Consider the following 19,649-nt stretch of genomic DNA (forward strand, 5'->3'; position numbering starts at 1 on the left):
CTGGCACCAACACCTAGAGCACATCTGGTCTAGATGACTAGTGTCCCCTTATGCTTCCTCCCCACCATGCCAGAAAATAAAATCTGGTCCCTGAAGCTACACTGACTGGGATTCATCAGATTTCACAATTTTTCAGAGCCTAAAAGATTGTGTAAAAAAGTCCTGCCCTTTCCACCTGTGCCTGTGGTTTCTCAAATGCTTCAATCGATTGATATGGACGTTATGGGGGCCCTAACCTCCTCTTCTCCCTCTACTGTCTGTTTTCATATAGCTGCCCCTTCCTAACCATGGATCCAGATGAAAAATTACTCCAGGAAAAAAAAAAAAGCAGTCTCTTTTTGGTGGGATCATCTCCCCCAACTCACTCTCAGAAGCACTCTGCCAGCTCCAGTGGTGGCAGTCTGGGCAGCAAAGGGAGGTTGTTCAGTGCTGAAACTCAGTCAAATCACAAAATCCTGCTCCTCACGCAAGCCCTATTGCTCTGACATATCATCAGTGAGTTGCTCCTCCCATAACCCCCACGAAAAATCAACAGGCTTTGGCAGCACCCCGAATCCAGCCTCAATCTGCTGTTGTCCCAGTCTTGTCTAGCTCTGTTACATTCCAAGATCTTCCCGACGTGCTGAAATCTCAGAGTCTCAGCCAGTTGTCCCCAGATTGTGGCTGGGGGAATGGCTTGCCTTCCAAAGCAGCCATCCTGCAAAGACCCGCTCCCATCACTTGGCAGCAAACCTACCCCCATCTGCAGCCCCTGCAAAATTGAGAAACCCTCACTCTCCCTTCCAAATAAACATCTTGGATTCAAGATCCAGCTGGCCTGTGTGATCTCAGAGCCTTCTCCCTGCAGGGGTGAAACACAGCCAGCCTCTTCCACCCTTCCTCCCATTGCAGGCTGAGCAGCCGCTCCCTTTGCCCAAAGACCTCTGCTCCATACCCACGACAGCTGAGTCCTGCCATGGGGAGCCCTGAACTCTGAACAACAGCCCCTTAGGCTTCCTACTCCCCTGATTTCTAGTTTCTGCTCTGGAGGGAGCCTGGCCTGGGGATATGAAAGCACAAACAGGTTTTTTGGGGGAACTCAGATACCACTGAGGAGCAGAGCAGCAGCAGCAATACCCACATGCACCCACGTCCCAGCCATGAGACCATGGGCATGTGCCCCATCAGCATCTCATTTGGGGACCTAGAGATGAGGGGTCCAGCTGCACAGGCAGCTGCAAGACTCAGGAAGCACCTTCCTTTGATTTAAAGGCCATGATTTTATTTTTTTTTTCCTCCCAACTGATCTAGTTAAACTTCCAACCGCTCAAGGCTATTTTAATTTGTACTGGTAAGTTAAATCAACACAAACAAGGGCAGAACAGGTTTATATGCACCTCTATTACTGGCTTGCACCAACTAGAGTGCAGCTACATTTCTCCAGGCACCTTTTTTTTCTCTCTAATAAAGATAAGGGGGGATGTTTTTTGTGCACCTTCAACTGACAAATGGAGCCTGAAAGTGAGTTGGGAGTCAAAGCCTTGAGGAAAGTCAAGGTGACTTATGCGCCAATAGGCTGGATTCAAAGAGCTTTGCAAAAATGCAGATCAACTAACAAGATTTATAAAACCCGTTAGGGGTTTAGAGGTCGCTTAATTCTCAGAGGTGCCAAGGAAAGTGCCTGACTCGCAGAAGGATGGATGGGGTTTACAGAGGTGGCTATCTCAACCTTTCAGTTGCTTCAAGAAAAGGGGACTCAATTTCTCTTGGAAACGAGGTTTTGACATGCCAAAGTGTTTACTCTGAGCCTTGGCTCCTCCATCACCTACTTGAAAGAAAAAGAAACTAAGTCCTGTTGCTGCAGACAACTGTTACAAACATCTACTGAAAGCAACAGCAGAATCTGCTGCTTCAGCTCACCAGCGCCAGACACCACCCAGAGGAGTATGAGACTCAACCGCATTCGGCACACAAGTTAGAAAAAATAGAAGGGGGGAAAAGACTTTGCACTTCTACAGCTCCCCTGTGCCTGGTGTTTGCAGGCTGGAAGCAGCCTGTCAGCACCTGTGGGCAGCCAAGGCAACGTACAGCCAGTCCATCCACCTCACTGACCACGACCACGATCTGCTGGACGCCGAGGACCCTCTGCTGCCTCCCTGCTGCGTTTTCTCCCTCCCCCATTTTTTTTGTGAGGCGGCTGTTGAGAACCTGAAAGCCCGGATTATAATCTTTATGAATCCCATAGTTAGATCGTGCTGAACAGCAGCCCAGCAATACCAGATGTTCAAACAAAGCTGCCAACCGACAGCTGTCTGCAGCTTGCAGCGTGTTTTTACTTTAAAATGCAAAATGATACCAATCTATATTAAAAGAAAGACGTTCTGAGCCTTGCGATAGCAGCTGAAGCCGTGGATATTGCTCTTTCACGCAGGGTGTGGCGGCAGAAGGAAATATCTCAAAAACTACTGCTTAAGCCACCCTCCCAGCCCCCCCAAATCCTGGCCCCTTTCCTAATGGGAAGGAGACTCACGTTACTGCCTGAGTGCCGTGAATGTACCAGTGCGTGTCCAAACAAGCCAGCAAAAAGAAAAATGCAGCATGAACAAATACCATCTAATGAAGGATGCCAGAACGAATCTGGGCGCTGCCTGCACCTGGCTCTCAACAGCGTGCAGAGGACAAAATGACACATGGGGGGACAGAGGGAACTGGGGCGGAGGGTGCAGCCCCTCCTGCACCAGTGACCAAACTGAGACAGCAAAGGTCCCTTCTGGCAGCAAAGCATCACCAGTAGAAGCTAGGGATGGAGTGGCATCTTCCACTGCTTCAGCCCATCTACCCAGCATCCCACCTTGGGTTGTCCCACATCCCTCTAAGCTTGTGTAGCACTGACCCCAGTGGGGAAACTCTTCCTCTGAGACTTGGCATGCAGCAGGTTTTGAATATGAGGTTTTGAACTTGCACTGCTTTGTACCTTTTTCTGTTAGGCCGGCTGGGACCAGGCACAAAGCCATACACCCTGCAACCCTTTCCACATCAGCTGCTGGGGAAGGCAAGAACCAGAGCCCAAACTTGCTCTCCATTATTCTTCCCTCTGGAAATGCAAGCCATGCACAACCACTGCATTTTGGGGATGGCAAGTCCCGAACACACTAGGCACGGCAGAGTACTCCTGGATTGCAGGAATTGTTTGAAGAGGGCTCTGACTTACTCAAACGTGACGTCCCAAATTCCCCACCAGCCGCGATCACAGGAAATCTTTGGGACCGGTCCCAAGGCTGCCTCATTGTGCTCTGAGCAGCAACAGCATGAATGAATCATGCTCCTCAAAGTGTCGCTCAGCTCCCAGCAACATACTCGGGACCAAAATATTTACATTGCAAATGAGTAAGAACAGGACCAGATCCCCTCCCCAGCACGGTGCCATAAAAAGGCCAACCTGGTCTTGAATCAAGCAAGTGGGTGGCAGGAGGATAGGAAAGCAGGAGGCAGAGATCAGCCGTGTGCCTCACAGCCTGGCTTTGCCCAGTGATGCTGAACCAGAACCCTTCTCCTTGACAGCAAAATTCCCGCAGCGGTGAGCACTGAGACTACAATCCCCATCATACCATGCTCACGCTGGAGCTCAGCAGCAGGGTGACATGTGAGGGAGCATGCTGGGATCTGTAGTTTCCAGTCAGCCAGCTGCAAAATGCCATCCTCCAGTAAACACATCTTGAATTAAAGCGATGCGAGGCCCCCAAGCTCCTGGCAAGGCGCCAGCCACGGCTTCTTGTTGGCAGGCGCTTGGCCAATTCCCATGTGTTGTATTAGCCCTTTCCAAGGAGCAGCCAAAAGCCCACACCCCGCAAACTTCCTTGCAGCCGAGCTGCAACCTGCCCTTGCTGAAGAGCCGTGTCTGCATGGACAGAGCCCTGGTGCAGCCCTGGGCCACAGGAGATGGCAACCCTGCTCCTGCCTTGGTGTTGGGCCCCTCCACTTCTGCTGCATGGCACTGAAACACTGACCCTGGAGCAAGACTCTGCAGCCAGCACAGGCCAAGCTTCAGCTATATAAGGTCCAACACTGTATCCCTCGAGGGGTTCAACAAAGATGCCACAAAAGCAATCAGAGTCATAGGCAGCAAGAAGCAACACACTGGAGTGGTGCTTTCAGACAGAGAACCACAAGCAAGGCAAAACCCCACCAAATCACCACATCGACAAGGCTGGGGACAACCCCCTCTCCACAGCACCCTGGACGGGCATGCAGCCTCTCCTGGAGTGCTGCTGCCCCATGCTCCAGCACAGCCAGACTGCACGTCAACCCCTGGGGAATGTGGCACCTTTCTCCTTGCCTGCTCACCCTCCCTGCTCCGGAGGAAATCGTGCGCCCGGCTGATGTCAGGAGGCATCACTTCACACAAAGGCCAGGCTTCCTGGCAGGGAAAGGGTGGGGGAGTGGGGAGGAAGGGGAAGAGGAGCCCGGGGCAAAGGCAAGCAGCATTTCCAGCTCCTTGTGTGTGCATGAGAGGCAGCATCAGGAGACAGCAAGGCCCCTTCTACTTTAATCACACTTGCACTCGGGAAAGAGAGGCAACATCCTATTTCTCAGTGCCCTTCACAGGAGCTACAGCATGGCCCTGCCCTGAAAAGCTGTGATGGAGCACCCTGTGCACCCCTTTAAGGATGCAGAGAAAAAATGGACTCAAGTCTACTTTAATTTGCTTCTGCAAATAAACCATTTACATCATCTTCACCTCAGCCAGGCTGCTGATGAATAAGGGAAGCTCTCTGCTCAGCACCCAACAGGAGAAAAGCCACTTCTATGATCCGATCTAACACCAGAACCCCCAAAATGGGCATGAGTGCACACTCCATCTATCTTCTGCTCATGGGTGGCTAAATACTTGTGGTTCCCACAAATTGATAAATACAGGTAAAAATAACATACTGAGAACAAAGTCAAGAGTGAGCTCCAGTCCTCATCCCCCAAACTCCTCTCCCCAGTGTGCTCCCCAAAGCCAAGCATCTTTGCAACACACAGCATTTCATGGTACCCACAGCATCAACATGACCTCCTACTTCAGCCTCTCCTCTCCTTCCTCCTCCACCTTCCAGGGTCCCAGCTCATCCCCAGGCAGCAAAAGCAGCTGGTGGCCAGCACCAGGCTGCACTGCTTTTGTCTCCACCTCAGCCACGCTCCCAAGGGCAGGAGCACTCTGGACCAGCTGCATGGGGACCAGTGAAGAGGGCTTGGCTGTAGGGGACCTGCAGAATCTGGTCAATGTTGACTGAAGAGGGCAATCACTGATATTGCAGGGGGCAGCCGGGGAAGGTAGGTTTGGGATATGGGCACCGCCAGGGAATAACTGTAAAGGAGCAAACCCTACCACTCTCCTTCAACATGCTGACTTCTGCTCCTAGGAGGAAGCCTGTCATTGGTTTTTAATCTTACCCGATTACGGGACAGCCTTTGACATTATTGATCTCAGGCCCCTGAAGTATCATTTATCTTCCAGGTTTGACTTGGCAATCGGAGCTCGACAGCTCAGACTCCAGTCAGCTCCATCCTCTCAGGGAGCCAGGGGAACTGCTCTGCTCAACTCCAGTCCTGCTGATGCAGGTGAGCCATATTCGAGGCTCATTTTCCACCCTCAAATGACGTGGCTTTCACCAGATGCCCTCTCCCTACCTGGCATTTCATCTTCTGACTCAAAAATCCGGCTCCTCAGGTCTCTGGCAGATCAGCAGTGCTTTCTCGAGCTTGGCAGTCCATGGTGTCTCCAGTGTGCACTGCTTCCCCCTTTCAGTTTCATTATCCTCTTTCAAAGAGGATGCAGGGAAAGCACAAGTGTTATGGGATGTGCTGAGAACTGCACAGAGACTGAGGGAGCAGTGCCAGCATGCAGGGTACAACCAGAGAAGCCATTTCTAGCTGTGACTGCACTGCCATTTTCTAGAGCAGAAGGACAAACAACAGCAGCTCCTCATTCCCTGGAGAGATTGCACCCAGAGGAACCCAGCAGCTAGTGCAGTTCTGTGGTGGCTTCCCCTTACCTGCTGGCCAGCAGAGCTGCCTTTGGGGCCAGCTCATGATTTCTGCTTGACCTTCAAAATGTTAATGCCTGCTCCCTCCACTAGGCACAAGAGATGGCCCCACAGGTTCCCTCTCCCATGGTTACCTCCATCTTCCACCCAAGCTGACAGACACTCCCAGCCTCTATTGTTTGGGAAGAACAAGAACAAGGTTTTCCTCAAATGTCTTTGTCAACAGTTACTGGGTGCAGTGTGTTGTGTTCCTGAAGGCTGCCTTTTCAGATGCCTTCTCTCTCTCTCTCTCTCTCTCTCTCTCTCTATCTCTCTCCTCCAAAAAGTCAGGCCTTGTGTTTTGGGAAAGAGGAACATTTCCCGAGGAAGGCTCCAGCAGGCAGTTTTTAACACATAGAGAAAGGTTTAGCTTTTGCTCATTGCCTTGTTATTGTTTATCAGATTGCTGAACACACTTTGTTAAATGGGGATTAGTACCATGTGTGTTCACAGATCATAGCAGAAGCCAGCCTGGGAGGAAGCGCCTGTAAGGGTGCAACTAGCAGGGTCCATGTTCTGCAAGGTATCACCATCAGCAAAAAGAGCTCCAGTCTCCAGGACTGCTGTCCCACACTTCCACAGACTTCCTGACTCCCTAGCAGGTCCCCCCACCTCTGCTTACCTCTACTTTAGGGTAATGCTCTGTCTTTCTGACTCAGATTTTAGACTGTTGCAGAGATTAAAATGACCTTTTTCTCCCCCGTTGTAAGTAGAATGCTACAAATTCCTTAACTGGAAAACAGTCCTTGGTTTTACCTCCTGGGCTCACACCCTCTGGAGATGCATTTGGCAAGGAGTGGTCTTCACATGAGGTGCTATTTCCAGTTCCCTGCCTGGATGTCCTGTTGTGCAGGATGCCAGCAAGCAGAGGCAGGAAAATAACTCCAAAATGTGCTCCCATTCCCTTGTAGGGGCCAGGTCCTGTGCCCACCCCCTACAACCAAACCACCTCTGACTGAAACAGGGCTCGCAGGCCTCAGCCACTCAGCCACAACAGTGCAGCTGTGGAAGGAGAGCTGCAGTAATTCCCTCCCAGATCTGGCCACCCCCATCACTAAGGGGCTAGCACAATACCAGAGGGAAGGGGGAGCGCAGCACCCCCCCCCCGCACTGTCCCCAAAGGGTCTGCAAGGGGGACAGAGACCTCGCAGCGCATTTATTCCGCTCCATCCATTTGAGAGGCACGCTTCAAGGGGCTTTTTGCCGTCAGAGGCGGGTGCACCAGGACAGGAAAAGAACAAAGGGAGGCACCGGCACCCCCAGCCCTTTGTCTGAGCGCAGAGGAGTTCACCTGCAGGGAAAACCTGCTCCCACCGCAGAGGCAGCAGCTCCACACAGATTCGGATGGGGAGAGGGATGCAGCCCCACCACCCCCGCTGCTAGAAGGAGGATAATGAGCAGAAGGATGCAATCACATTACCCTCTCTCTCCCCTTGCCACACGCACAAGCCCCGTTACAGCTCACACCAACCCCCCTGACTTTCCAACAACCGCAACCAGCAATAAAAACCATTGCCACAAAAATATCAACCCACCCCCCAAGTGTGATCGATCTGTGTCTGCGTGTGGCCAAGCACCAAACCCTGGAGCTTGGCTCCACCGACCAGGATTGACTGGGAGGGAAGGGGGTGGGAGACTAGTTTCCAGGGGATGGGGTTTTAAAGCCACACAATAACTGGCTCAAATGAGGGTTTAGATTAAGCTGTCGTATGGCAAGGGAAAACACTGCCTCCATTAGGACATGGGGGATTTTCTTTCCCTTTCTCCAAAGCTACAGCTCTAGGATGAAGCTTCCAGGTCACCCAGGCAGAGAGAGGAGAACTGGGTGATGCTGAGTAAATGGGGGATCCTGAACAGGGAAGGATGTGCGGAGGGAGGAAAGGGCAGATCAGCCCTCCCCAAACCCCAGATCATACAGTCGGCTGGTCTGACAATGTTTACTCATATTTCAGAGAGACACAGCCATCCGGAACGTCACTCCCTGCCAACTGCCTCATCTGGAGCCATCCGCAGCTCGGCTCTTCCCAGCCTGCTCCAGAGACAGCCCTCCCCCAAAGCATCCACACAGCAAGGAACTGAAAAAAGGACAGGTAGGGGGAAGAGAAGAAACAGATAAATTAAATAGATTTGTGTTTAATTTTTTTTTTTAACAGTTCTGGTACATTATCCCAGCAAACGGATGACTTCGAGTGCACGTTACATCGACAGCACTGCTGCAGAGTGGCAGGGCGCTGCTCTGAGCTGGGAACTTCTGCTCATGTTACCATCACAAGAGAATCACAAGACAGAAGAGGGACAACCATGATGCCCTGGTGCAAACGGGTTGAAGCTGTCCTTATCAGAAAGGATTTGGGACTGGGAGCCTCTTCCCTGAGTTCATCTGGGGGACATATGTAAAAACTTTTGCGTGCATCTACAGTCTCATGCCTGTAAATAACTGTCCCTCCCTCTGTATTTGGAACCAGGCATCTTTTCCTCCCATTCCCAAGCACGCTGGCTGTAGCTCTCCTGGGAAAAGAAGGAGTGGATGCCTCTATCAGTCCTTCTTCAGTGGAGGAAAGAGAAGGACATCCCTGATCCTGGACATTTCACATCTCCCCATTGGTCCCCCAGCATCTGCTCCACCTTCTCTACCAGCAAACAGAGGTTCATTGCAGAAAATTGGCTACCACTGCAAACGAGCTCAGCAGCTCCAACTCCTCTGTGCCATTCCCCTTATTCCAACCAAATCAGCACCTCCACAGCCCATAGGCTATTGATAAATGCAGAAAGTTGACAAAGTCACCAGAACCTAGCCCAGATCCACAGCATTTTATTTTTTTAAAAGCAAAAAAGCCAGGCCAGACCAGCTTCTGCCCCGGAGCCCGTGTGGCAAAGCAGAATCCAGCTCCAAGTGTTTATTTATAAATCCGTACATACGTGTACATTTGAATTCTGACAGAATTAATTCTGGCATCCAACTAATTCAAAGCATTCCTCCCCCATCACACTACTGTTGCAGGCCAGCCCTGCACAGAAGCTGATTATAAAATGCTGCACTAGCCAGGCATTTCTGCAAAGGCTTGTGCTATTGAGCATTCAGTCTTTCCTTGCTTGGCTATTTCATTGTTTCGGTGTCGATCCCTCCTCTCTTGCCCTGTGTTTCCTGGTTACTTTTGTCCCTGCTCTGGAAGCACTGCTGCTCTCAGCCCCATTTCAGTGTCAGATTGAAAAAAAATACCAAAACAATTACATGAAATGAAATAAAAGAAAAGAAGAAATTATCACCATGTACCAAGATTTCCAGTAAACAGATAGGTAATGAGCAAAAAATAGGCCAATATGCTGCAAGGCAAGCTGCAGACAGATCTGGGGATAAAAAACCCATTGCCTGCCTCCCAAGTACAGCTAAGAAATCCCTGTGTGGTCACACGCTGTCCTCTGGAGCAGAGAGGAGAGAGGTCAGGGCAGCCAGCACTGTAAGAGCCTCTTTATTCTTGGGCAGTTGCATGAATCTGATCGCTTGTGCCCTTTGTGAGACATGGAAATCTGCCTTCTCCTTCCACCCCCTTCACCAGCCCCTCTTCGGCTCCCCGACTCAGATGGGGACAGAGGCAACTCTTTGGCTCCAGAGGCAACGACCAGAGCAGCAGAGAGGCCATGGACACTGCTCGGGCAGGACCGGGCCAGGCTGAGCATGCAGGAGACCTTGAGGACAGTGGTTTTTTGGAGCAAGGGGAGGGGACAAGATGAGAAGGATGGTCTTGGGACTGACACATCCTTTGAAGGGCTCATCCAGGCTCCCACATGCAAGGCACAAGGGTGAGAGGTGGAGAGAAGTCCAGGGTGTCACACTGCAGGTCATGTCTCTCCTACTTTTCCCTCTCCACCATGCTCATGAGGTTGAAAGATCATGAGAGTGGCATGCTGCATACCTCCATGCCAGCAGCTGCATGATGCTCACATAAATATCACAGGTTGGATTTAGATTAAACAAGGGTCTATTATGCCCCCATCACCAGCAAAAGCTGGGCTTGCACCTCCTGGTTCAGAGACCAGACCACAACAGCCCAATTTCAGGGGCTCATTCAAAGTCACCACCTGGGGATATCTTCCAGGTGAAAAAAGCTCTAGGCCAAGGCTGCCTGGCAAGGGTGGGCAAGCCTGTGCCTAGACATACCCACCTGTAAAGTACAGACAACCCCTATATACCACAGGGGGGGTAAGCCTGGGCTATATTTTCTTCCTTTTCCTTGCAAAGCAACTCAAGGTCCTCAGATGAACCTCTCTTTCCCTATCTTCCTTCCACCTCCCATTTCAAGAGTACCCATCCACACTGCATTATCCCCCATGGGAAGAGAGCACTCTTCACTGCAGCCCCTGTCCTACTCCTTTACCAAAGCTGTCCCCTCCATGCAAGCCTTCTCCCTCCCACCCAAACCCACCAGGCTGCCTTCCGGCATCCTCCATCTCTGCTGTCACTTCTTGGATTTACTCTGCACAGAAGACTTGCAGCTGCAGGTCTGGAGCAACCGCTGGCAACCTGATGGGCTAAGGGCAAGGAAAATGCTCAAGCTTAGCAGGAAAGCAGCGGAGAAAAGCCCTTAATCCAAACCCCAGGGAGGCAGGAGACTGTTCCAGTTCAGCCAAAGATCTGGGACTGCCAAGATACCCACTGCTGCTTGGCCAGCAAACCCAGAGGGGTTTGCAGCAGGGTGGCTCAGCCCCCCCCCAAGACCTCTCTAGGGCAGCACAGGCTGGTATGGGTTCAAAATATCGGTTGAAATATGCTGCCCCTGACAACACAGCACAGCAAAGCTTGACAGATCAATGGTGGTGAGTGGCACAGAGCTAGGAAGCCAGACTAGGTGGGTGCTGGGATTTGTGCCACTGCCCAAGGCCCAAGAAGTCAATGCTTATGATGGCAGCTTGACCAACTGACAGCATCCCAGGGCACAATGATCAGTCACATTTAGGAGCATAGTGCCAGACTCCTGAGGCCCCTGAGCACGAATCAGGGAATGGACAAAGTCAGGAGAGGGAGAGACCTGGGTTAGGCTGACCTAACCCCTGGGTTGGGCTGGCGGTTCAGCTCTGGGGTGCTGGTGGAAGTTCAGATGGAGGGTGCAGGGAGAAGCTGCCCAACTCCAGCTTTATAGGACCTACTGCAAAAATTGTCTGGGGACCAGGTATGCTCAAAGAGTGCCACAGCGAACACCCGCCAGGCACCAGCCCACACCATCTACAGTCACAAGAGCTAAATTAACACTCAAGCACTCGGGCACTTGCACTCACAATGCCTCCAGTGAGCTGCGTGCCGCGCTCCTCATAAACAAGTCATCTGGAAAATAAGTAAGCCTGTAAAAATCCAGTCCATCACAAGTTACCAAACCTGTTTCGGAGTAAAACAACCTACAGCAGCTCATGCCTGAAGCCTGGCAGTGGAGCTGATCCCAGCCTCCCCACCAGTGGGGCTCCCTAGGTCTCAGCAAAACGTCCTGGGCACAGATGGCAGCATGGGGATGCAATGGGACTCACTGGTGGCCAACGCTGGCAAAGAACCTGAGTTTCTGGTACTGACTTGGGATTCATCTCTTCCTGTGCTCCTACCAAGTGCTCACCTCTCCTCTTTCTCATAATTTAGAAAGCACGTGAGCTGGCCTTATGTGGGGTGCTGCCAAGAAAGTAAGCCCAAATCCACAGAGTTGCAGATGGACTCAGCAGCCCAGTCCCTGTCCCCCTGGATTTGCTGAATGGGCACTGGGGAGGAAGCGTCTGTAAGTGTGCAGCTAGCAGGGTCCAACATGGCCACTGCTGGGTGCTGCTCCTACACACCTGCAGGAGGATCCCCAATGTTTTCCTGCAGGTTTCAGCACCACAGCACATTTTCTCCCTCTTAATGTTCAAACCACAAGAGATCCTCAGAATGTGTGAAGGGATTTCTCCCAATTTCCAAAAAACGTACTGCAAGCTAAGTCATGGGGAAATCTATCTCCTTCCCCTGAAACAAAACAGAAGCAGTAGAAGAACCCCTCTACCCAAGTCCCTTTCCACTGGTGGCACCTCCAGCGAAGGACAGGCAGCTGGGACAACCTTAAACAAGCTCTGATGTACCTGGCCTCAATCAACCCTGCACCACACAAAGACAGGCAAACATGGTAATACTCTGCAAGTGAGTCCCTTTCTCTGCCTGCTGACCCATGCTCCAATCCTGGCAATGTATTTTTCCCCTTTCTGGATGGGAGTGAAACAAAAAAAACAACACATCAATCTCAAGCTGGAGCAACTTTCTTTTTCAACCCTAAAAGCAGATTCCCCCATGCAGGCAGGAGGCACGTGGCTGGTGCAGCAAAGGCAAAGATGGAAGAAAAAATGTTTCGTTTTGAGACCTTGACACAGACAAAATGACAAGAAGTAAAAAAAAGAAAAGAAAAAAAAAGAGCACGTTGTTGGCTTTCCCCCCCTCTTCTCTTTAAGCACTACAAAAACAGGAAACAAAGGAGAAAACATCTCACGGGGGGAAGGGGAGGTAAGCACTTTATACGCCCACGAAAGAAAGATTAACCACATATTTTATTTACTGTTTGTATTACGGTTGCACCGTGGAGTTCAACTAATTCTGAGCCAGAGCTCTGCGGGTTTGTGCAGTGCCTAACGCTGAGCAGGGTCCTTCCCCCAAACCCACCAAGCGCACGCCTCTGCTTCAGGCAAACCCTGCACAGACACCCTCTTTCCTCCCGCAGACACCTCCTGCCTACAGCCTCTTTCCCCCAGCATGAGCACTCTTGCCCTAACTGCCAGCTCACAGCTGACAAAGCGCTGGTATTGTCCCCAAGGAATTCTGAGCCCCTTTTCCCCTTCAAATCAGCCTGTAACTGGGGGTAAGGTGCCCTTTGAGACATCTGGCAGCACAGCCAGAGGAATAAATGCTAAAAAGGAGAGTTTATAGGGAGAATGTTTGCAGGCTCCGGTCCCTCCTCCGGGCTATGGGGGCCACCACCACCACACCAGGTTGATGTTGCAACCCCCATGCTGGCAAGTCCCCTGCACCAAGGACAGGGCTCTGAGCCTCCCAACTTTGACTCATTTCTCAATTAACGGCTTTCCGAACGCAAGCCACACATGGAACAAACCTCTCACAATGGGGCCTCCCCCGGACCTCCCAAGCCCAGTGTTACTCATCTGACCCCCAGCCCCAGCCCTTCTTTCCCGGGATGCTCCAAGTGTGGCTCACCGCTGCCGCAGGGTGAGCAAGCAGCCAGGAATCCCGGGCCTGGCTCCCGCAGGCGGGAAACTGTCACCAGCTGAGCTCACGCACCCTAATTCGGGAGCCGACGAGGCCACCTTCCTTGCTGGCTGGCAAGGGGTGGCTTTCACCCAGAGACCTGGCCAAGGCCATGGAGCAAGGGCTGGCAACCTGCTGGGTGATTTTCCCAGGGGATCAACCCTACTCTAGCTGCTTCATGGAAGAACTGCTTCAACTACAGGGGGGATCCTTTGGACGCGTGGTCCCCCAGCTTCGTGTTGTCCTTCACTGCCCCAGACTCCGAGCACCCAACCGAGCCACGCGCCCAGCGGGAAGAGACAAGTTTATCATCACAGAGAAAGGAAATTAAGATAACGTGGCGATGGAGGTACCGAGGGATTTGGCCAAGGTCACAAAATAATTCTGCGGCTCTACAATACAGCTGCCCGACACTTTTGGTGTCTGGCCACATATCCTAAAATTTCAAGCCAGGGCCAAAATCCAGTCTAGCTGGTGGCAGCTTTCTGCCAGGTCATTAGCAGTGTGCATCCGCAAGAAGCGGCGAATATCCAGCCATAACAACGGCAGCAGCAACAAAAAAAAAAAGCCACGCTGCAAGATCGGGAACAGATGAGATCGAAGTGTCCTGGAAAAGGACCTGGAAAAATAGTTTTGGTCCCTGGCTAAAGCTCCTGGGAGATGCACATGCGAGCCCCATCCCAGCACCGCGCAGCCCTCCCGAGGTGGCTCCCCACCCTGGCAGAGGGAAACCAAAATGACTCCCTATAAATAGAAGCAGAAAAGCGCTTCTCCAAAAGCCTGACTGGGTCTTTCCCCTTCCAGCGTGTGTGGCGGAGCTGCTGGCATCTCTGTGGAGGTCTCTGGTTTTCCCCCAAAAAACCTGGAGAAGAAAATAACCTTCCTGTGAGCTCAGGCTGGCTCCTCTGCACAGAGCTGCCGCCCCCCCCGCCCCACTTCCAGGCCTGGCCATCCAATTGGAAAGTAATTATACTGCAATTTTTATTTATGACTTCTTCTTTTTTTTTTTTTATTGCTAAATGGTGACTCATTTTGGCAACATTAAAATACACAGGAAATCATCCCCATTTTACAGTAATCACCATTCAATTCATTGTTAAATATTTATTCGGCAGACAAGCGCCGGGCCTCTTTTGAAGGGTCAGAGAGGGAGAGGAGGGGCAACCCTGGACAGGGGGAAGGTGGTAGTGGGGTCATGGCAGGGCTGCCTGCAGGGCTGGTAAATGCCCGCCAGGAACTGGAGGGTGGGGAGCCAGGGGTGAAAGCTCCTGCCAGATGGCCTTGCCATAAGCAAAACACAGACTCGCTTTCCCTCAAATCCAGCACTACGGCCCATGCTGTTCAAGGGAGGAGGTGCAGCCCTGTGCCCCCTAATAAAAACCCCATTATTTGTCCAAACCTCAAGCTTGAATCTCTATCAGTGAGACGTCATGGGTCTCTGACACGAAGCTCTTCCATTGCCGGGGGGAAGGGGATGGCAGCCACCGGCCCCAGTGGGAGGCGGTGGGAAGAGCAGGCAGTTTGACATTCACAGGCCTTACAATGGACGGGGTCCGCTCCTGCGGCCGCTTTGTCCTCCCAGGAAGCCCAATTTCGAGGCGACTTGACCTCAGATGCAGGCAGCTCCTCTGCCTTCCTCCAAACGGCTGCACAGCCCAGCAGGACCCTGGGAGATGACCCCTCCAGACCCCCCTGGCCCAGGACCTCAACCCTTCACTGCATAGCCCAGACCCAAGCGGCTGTAGGTCCTACAGCTCAACAGCCACAAAGGCCTCCTGCCGCAGATCCCCTTCCCTGGGGAGCCCTCCTGGCACCCATAGGCTCTGTCACTGCTTGGCTGGGGAGGCCACCTAACATGTCTGCCGTGGGGGGACCGGGTGGAGGAGGAGCAATGCCAGGGTGGGTTTTGTGTAGGTCCTACACAAGCACAGGAGAGCAGACTCGGCAGGGGAGAGGGTAGCCGGATGCCCCTGGGCTGGGCAAACCCGGGTGTCCAGAACAGTCCGACTCACCCGGATCTCATTGCGGCGGATCTCCACGTCGCACACCGAGTGTCCCTGGTGGGCCCCGCTGTAGTAGCAGCAGAACTGGCAGACGGCCACCTGCTCGGCCTCACAGTGGTACAGCCGGTAGGCGTTGTGCTGGGGGCAGCTCCAGGCCCGCACGTCCTCTGCCTCCACCAGGAGATGCCCCCGGGCCGTGGAGGGCTGCTGAAGGTGGGTCTGGACATGGGACTGGCAGCATGGAGCCTCGCACCTCAAACAGATCTTCTGTGCAGGCAGCGGTGGGCCCCGGCGGCAGAAGACGCAGTGCAGGACTGAGGGGGGCTTCTCCAGGTTGAGGGAGTTGAACTTCTCCACAATGTTGGTGAGCTTCAGGTTCTTCTCCAGGTTGGGCTTTTGGTTGTAGGCCTGGTTGCACTCCGGGCACCGCACCAAGCCCGACTCCTTGGCCCACGCCTCCCCGATGCAGCCTCGGCAGAAGTTGTGCTTGCAGGGCAGCTGGACTGGCTCCACAAAGACGTGAAGACAAATGGGGCAGATGAGCTCCTCTTCGAAGCAGTTCTTCCAATTCTCGGCCATCTCTGCCGACAGCTCTGGTGACACTTCCCCCGAGCCACTTCGGTCGCTCAGTGCGGTCTAGGGGCGGACGCTGGGGTCTGTCCTCCCTGCAAGGGGAAGGCTGAGGGTGAACGGACAGGCTCCCCCCTCCCCGCAGCACGCGCCATAAATAATAAACCGCAGCAGATTTTAAAATCAGGGATAAAATAAACCACAGAGCAGCACTCTAGGAATATCCGGCAAGAAAATGCGACGTCCCTGTCGCTTTGTTAAAAAAACAACACAAACGGTTAAAAAACCCCAACACGATCTTGTTGGACTTACAGCCTAAAGTCCTAACCACCCCTAAAAGCCATTTGCTCCTTTTTACCCCAGAAGGTGAATCGAAACTTACCAAAGGTTGAAAAAAATCCATACAAAATCCAGCAGCAGAGTCCAAGTTCCATATAAAGCTCCTAAATTTAGCGCTCCAGATCAGATTTTTCTTTTCTTAGGTTTGCAACTGACATTCAATATTTTAAGGGGACTTTTGTCCCCCACCAAACCTGGCCAACAGCTCAGGGCACCGACTCGCTCGGGCTTTTTTTTCTCCCCTGGATTTCTCCTCCCTCTTCCCCTGATGGGAGTTGGGAATCAGAGTCTTTTAAAGGAAACAGATCAAAGGGTTAAGATCCAAAATGGGAAAAGGAGGAAGATTAAAAAAAAAATAATAATAATAATAGCGACGATGACGATGGCGGAAAAACGAATTCTCTCCGCGGCCCCCGAGATTTGCTTCTAAATCGGAGGAGCAGCAGGAAAAAAAGGAAGGGGGAAAAAAAAAAGATAAGACAGAAAAAAAAAAAAGGAGAAGAAAAAAAGCCCTCTCGCCTGCTTCGAGATTGCGAGGTCTTGAATGGGAGAGCTCGGTCATTCAGAGCAAACCCCAGCCAAGCACAGCCCGCCCAGCTCCTCCGACGCTCCCGGAGAGGGATGGGAGAGGGGACGGGCTTTGCAACGGGGGGATCTGAGCCCCGCGGACCCCAAATCAACCTGCTCCCACTTCCCACCGGGGCTGGGGAAAAAAAAGGGCGCCCGGGAGGGTCCGACCTAGCCCGCTCTCATGGCCAGGCGGGGGGTCGCAAGCCCCCGACGGCAACAATGCGCTGGGACGCGGGGACGGTACCCGAGCCGCCGGCGGAGCGGTGCCTTCCCCGGCGCGGCCCCGCCGGGAAGGAGAGAGGCGGCGGCGGGCAGCCGGGAGGAGCGGCCGGAGCGAGCGGTTCCGGGAGAGCCGAGTCAGCTCTCAGCCATCTTGAGCTGCCCGGCTGGAGAGCGGAGACCGGGGGCGCGTTAAAAATAAAATAAAAAGAAATTAAAAAAAAAAAAAAAAAGGTTTTCTTTAAAAAAAATTATAAATAAAGTCACCGGAACAACCCCGCTCCCGGGAACCGCCTCCCCTGCCCGCCTGCCCGCCCGGCGAGGCTCTGCGGAGGGGCTGCGGGGCCAGGCGAGTCCGAGCCGAGCCGTCCTGTCCCGTCCCGGCGGGGCCGATCAGCACAGCCCCCCGCGCCCGCCCCCGCCGCCTCCAGCCATCTTGGGGTCGCCCTGGGCGCCGGAGCCCCACGCCCCGGCTTCCTCCCGCCGCCCCCGGGGAGGCGGCCGCGGCCGGGGGGGGGGAACGAGGAGCGAGGCGGGCGGGAGCGCGGATCCTCGCAGCGGGGAGGGGAAGCGGGGGCGGCGCCTGGGAGGCTGCCGGGCTCAGCCCCGGCGCTGGGGGCCGGGGCGGCGGCGGGGGGCGGGCGGGGCGGCCATGGGGGCGGCGGCCGCGAGGGATCGATCAACCGGGGGAAGGGGGGCACGGACGGGCGCGCCACGCCCCGGCGCGCCGAGGGGCCGCCCCGCTCGGGAGGCGGCCGGGGTGGGCGGGCGGAGCGGAGGCGCCGGTGCCGGTAGGTCCCACCGGACGCTGCCGCTGCCGCCGCCTCGGAGCTGCCGCTGCCGCTGCGCTGCGGCGGGAACAGCCCCGCCCCGGCCGTGGGACCGCCCCGCGCGTCACCGGGCACCACCCCCGCCCCGCCCCGGGGCCGCGCCACCGTAAAGGGGACACGGCCGGCGGTGGGGCCCGACGCGGTCTTGGGTGCTGCGCGCCCCTTCGCCGCTGCCTCACGGGAGCCCGGGTTTGGGATGTCCCTTCTGGCCACCGGCACCCCTGCGCGACCAGGGTTGCTCGGGGTGCCAGCCCTGGAACCAGCGCACATCTGGGTCACAGCTGGCGCTGGGTACCATTCCTCATCGCAACCTACAACTTCCTCGCGAGGGGAAGTGGAGGGCCAGGCACCGATCTCTTCTCTCTGGCGACCGGTGACAGGACCCGAGGGAATGGCCTGAAGCTGTGTCAGGGGAGGTTTTGGTTACATATCGGGAAAAGGTTTTTCACTCAGAGGGTGGTTGAGCACTGTGAAGTGGTCACAGCACCAAGTCCGACACGGTTCAAGAAGTATTTGGACAATGCTCTCAGACACATGGTGAGACTCTTGGGGATGGTTCTGTGCAGGGCCAGGAGTTGGACTTGATGATCCCTGTGGCTCCCTTCCAACTCAGAATATTTTGTGGTTCTGTGATAAGTGCCCTCAAGAGCTTCCTGTGCCCTCTTGGCTGGCCCCTGTATGGGCTGTTACTTTGCACGGAGCCATTTCAGGTGTGTTTCCTCCCTGTGCAGAGCAACAGCCATTTGTCCCCCGGGGTCTTTGCCAAACCGGCAGCCCCAGCACCTCCCACCAGAGCTCAGGGCACAGAGGTGTCTCTGTCAACAGCTCTCCCACCAAATGTTTCCGCAGCTGTTTTGCAGGACACTGTATATCTAACCCCTGCCATATGTGCCAGGCCACTGGGAATAAAGCACATTGCTGGTGTAAATCCATTTCCCACTGGCAAGAGAGCCACAAATGGCTTGAAACAGAGTATTTACACCCAAAAATGCTTGGGGTCCACAGTCAAGGTTTATGGTGGAGTGACAAGGGGGCAAAGGCTTAGTCAGTGGCTTCAGGATCTGGCCCCAACCTGACCCCTGGGTGATGCTGACTGATAGCAATTTGCTTCTGGGGGCATTTATCAGGAATTCTCCCACTGTGGCCTCAAAGTGTTGATCTAACTATATGTATCTACTATAGCACCCTATACCCCCAGTGCCTTGGACCATCTGGAGCAGCTTGCGAGAGGGATGAGCACCATTCCCATTGTGTGGGTTATCCAGGTCTTTCCACACTGTCTTTTACAGGAATCCCCTGCGCACAGGCTCCTGCCAAGAGGCACTGTGATAAGGAGACAGTGATGGGTACCGCTCAGGCACTGGGGCTCACACCATATCACCCCTCGGCCACTCCCCTCCATGCCCACACAGCCATCCCCCAGCTCCTGGAGCTCAAGCACCAGTTCCTGAAAAGGGAGCGGTTTGACATGTAATTCCTCTGCCAGGCCTCAAAGCCCGTGGGCTGTACCTCTCCTCCGGGGTTTTACAGGCTGTCCGGCAGCCAGGAGTGGAGGGAGCTGGGCAGGGCGGCATGAGATATGTCAGAACCGCAGCTGACTGGCTGAGCTCGTGCGGAGGCAAACCTCTCCTCAAAAAGTCAGTGTAAAACTATTCATGACTCTCACTTCTTTATAAACACAGGCAGTACCAGACAGCCCCTGGTGACAGCCACCATTCCCATCTTGGCCAGTGCATGGCTCTTCTGCAGAGGATACTCAGGCCCCCTGTGCTCCCACTGTGGGTGAGCTGGGAAAGCCAGCTGGTAT

At 53.9% G+C, this 19,649-nt stretch overlaps 2 protein-coding genes across 2 annotated transcripts in view; both read right to left on the reverse strand.

Moving 5' to 3' along the window:
- TRIM8 (tripartite motif containing 8) overlaps nucleotides 1-17,373 on the reverse strand; it is a 30,727-nt gene extending 13,354 nt beyond the window's left edge. Inside the window, exons 1-2 of the mRNA XM_017804130.1 lie at nucleotides 16,267-17,373; nucleotides 15,324-15,979 (exon numbers count right to left, since the gene is read on the reverse strand). Of these exons, the coding sequence (XP_017659619.1) occupies nucleotides 15,324-15,893 (570 nt within the window). The 5' untranslated portion in view covers nucleotides 15,894-15,979; nucleotides 16,267-17,373. The remainder of the gene's footprint in view (nucleotides 1-15,323; nucleotides 15,980-16,266) is intronic.
- LOC108509840 (actin cytoskeleton-regulatory complex protein pan-1-like) lies at nucleotides 17,276-18,112 on the reverse strand. Its single transcript, XM_017839439.1, has one exon. It carries the CDS (start codon nucleotides 18,110-18,112, stop codon nucleotides 17,276-17,278), a length of 837 nt encoding a protein of 278 aa, XP_017694928.1.
- Between the last annotated feature and the right edge of the window lie 1,537 nt (nucleotides 18,113-19,649).

This window comes from Lepidothrix coronata, unplaced genomic scaffold (genome assembly GCF_001604755.1).
Source record: "Lepidothrix coronata isolate B3197 unplaced genomic scaffold, Lepidothrix_coronata-1.0 Scaffold8, whole genome shotgun sequence".
Taxonomy (NCBI): Eukaryota; Metazoa; Chordata; class Aves; order Passeriformes; family Pipridae; genus Lepidothrix; species Lepidothrix coronata.

Bases quoted from the DNA above. Each gene is read 5' to 3' on its own strand.
- LOC108509840 (XM_017839439.1), bottom strand. From the start codon at position 18,112: ATGTGCGCTGGTTCCAGGGCTGGCACCCCGAGCAACCCTGGTCGCGCA.